General features: G+C 61.6%; 1 protein-coding gene across 2 annotated transcripts in view; it reads right to left on the reverse strand.

The window, feature by feature from the left end:
- SERP2 (stress associated endoplasmic reticulum protein family member 2) overlaps positions 1-512 on the reverse strand; it is a 26,950-nt gene extending 26,438 nt beyond the window's left edge. The window contains exons 1-2 of one of the 2 annotated variants that reach the window (XM_023731608.1): positions 395-512; positions 54-171 (exon numbers count right to left, since the gene is read on the reverse strand). In XM_023731608.1, coding sequence (XP_023587376.1) covers positions 54-137 — 84 coding nt within the window. In that variant the 5' untranslated portion in view covers positions 138-171; positions 395-512. Of the gene's footprint in view, positions 1-53; positions 192-394 lie in introns of those variants that run through there. The other variant, XR_002824146.1, reaches the window with a different exon arrangement.
- Positions 513-1,541: the final 1,029 nt, after the last annotated feature.

Below are 1,541 nucleotides of genomic sequence, written 5' to 3' on the forward strand. Positions count from 1 at the left end.
GCCGCCCCACCCGGCCCGCCCGGGCCAGCCCGGCCGGCGCCGCCCCGCCTTACCAGGGTTTTGGCTACGTTCCCCCTCTGGGTGATGTTTTTGCTGTGCTTCTCATTAGCCATCCGGATCCGCTGTTTGGCCACCATGGCTTAGGCGCTTTGAAATGCCTTCGACTCCCACCTGCAAAAATCCCCCGCGTTAGCCCCTCGGACAAGGCCGAGCGCGTCCCGCCCGCCCAGGCCGCTGCAGGTGGCAAGGCGTGGCCGGAGCCCCGCGCGCCCCGAGCCCGACCCCCCGCGAGCCAGCTCCGGAGAGAGGCCAGAGCCCGGACGGAAGTAATCTCTCATCTCAGGAAACCCTCTCCAACTTCCTCGTTATCCTTCCGGTCCCCCGGCTAACTTACCAGCGCGGCCACCGAGGCAGGCGCTGCCGCGAGTCCTCGCCGCACCCAGCGGCGGGCGTGCGGAACTCCGGCCTGGAGCGCTGCGTGCCGCGCCGCCCGACCGCCGGGACCCTGCTGTGTCGGACTTCCGCGCCGAACGCAGCGAGGCCGGGGATTCCGGTCGCCACGGGCGTTAGTGCGCGGGTGGGGAACAGGGGCGCTGGCGCTGCCGGGGTCTTAGGCAAGGACTCACCCCAAACCCGGGGATAGATTGGGCGGCCGCGCGGTCGCCCTTGCACCTCCGCCCCCAGGCTGAGGGCCAGACTAGAGGTGGCGGCCAGGGGCCTCAAATGACAGGTGGAACCTGGGCAGGGCAGGTCCGCTGCTGTTGGGGGGCGGCCCAAAGGAGACTCCTCTTCGGGGATCTGTGGAAGGTCCCTTCACGAGGGTGCCTTACTGTGGGATCTTTCCTGGGTCATGTAAAAAGGGTCACAGTACAACCGGGAAGAGAAGACAAAGCCAGGTTCCTCGAGGGATGGGGAGAAGGGGTGTGAGGATGGAGTTGGGACAGGCATTCTTGCCTTTGTAGTTGTGGGGGCTACAATTGGAAGATAAACCAGTGCTACACCTGAGCAGAAGGGGGAAGAAGGATGAGAAGGTCTTGGGCGCGCATCCCAGGTTGGATTTGGTGGTAACTGCCCAAAGATGGTTGACCTTCATCAGTCCTGGCTCCTCATCCGCCCGGCACTGGGGCCTGGCTCGCACACCGGGACAGCCCAGACCTCCTTCCAGTCATCCTTGTCTTGTAAGGTTTGCGTGCGGACTCCCAGGCTGAACTTTTTCCTGCAGCATACCAGTTGCCGTGAAATCCATTCTGACTCATGGTGACCCCATGTGTGTCAGCATAGAACTGTGCTCCGTAGGGTTTTCAGTGGCTGATTTTTCAGAAGTAGATTGCCAGGCCTTTCTTGTGAGGTACCTCTTGGTGGACTCCAACCTCCAACCTTTCAGTTAGCAGTTGAGCACAGTAACCATTTGCACCACCCAGGGACTCCCTTTCCTGCAGTAGAGGGATTAAAACGGAAGGGTTTAAGTGCATCACAGACCTTCATATTAGGTCCCCACACTTGCCTAGTTCTGAGAGTGGGAGAAAAATGGGTTCAATTCC

Source organism: Trichechus manatus, unplaced genomic scaffold (assembly GCF_000243295.1).
Source record: "Trichechus manatus latirostris isolate Lorelei unplaced genomic scaffold, TriManLat1.0 scaffold00044, whole genome shotgun sequence".
Lineage (NCBI taxonomy): Eukaryota > Metazoa > Chordata > Mammalia > Sirenia > Trichechidae > Trichechus > Trichechus manatus.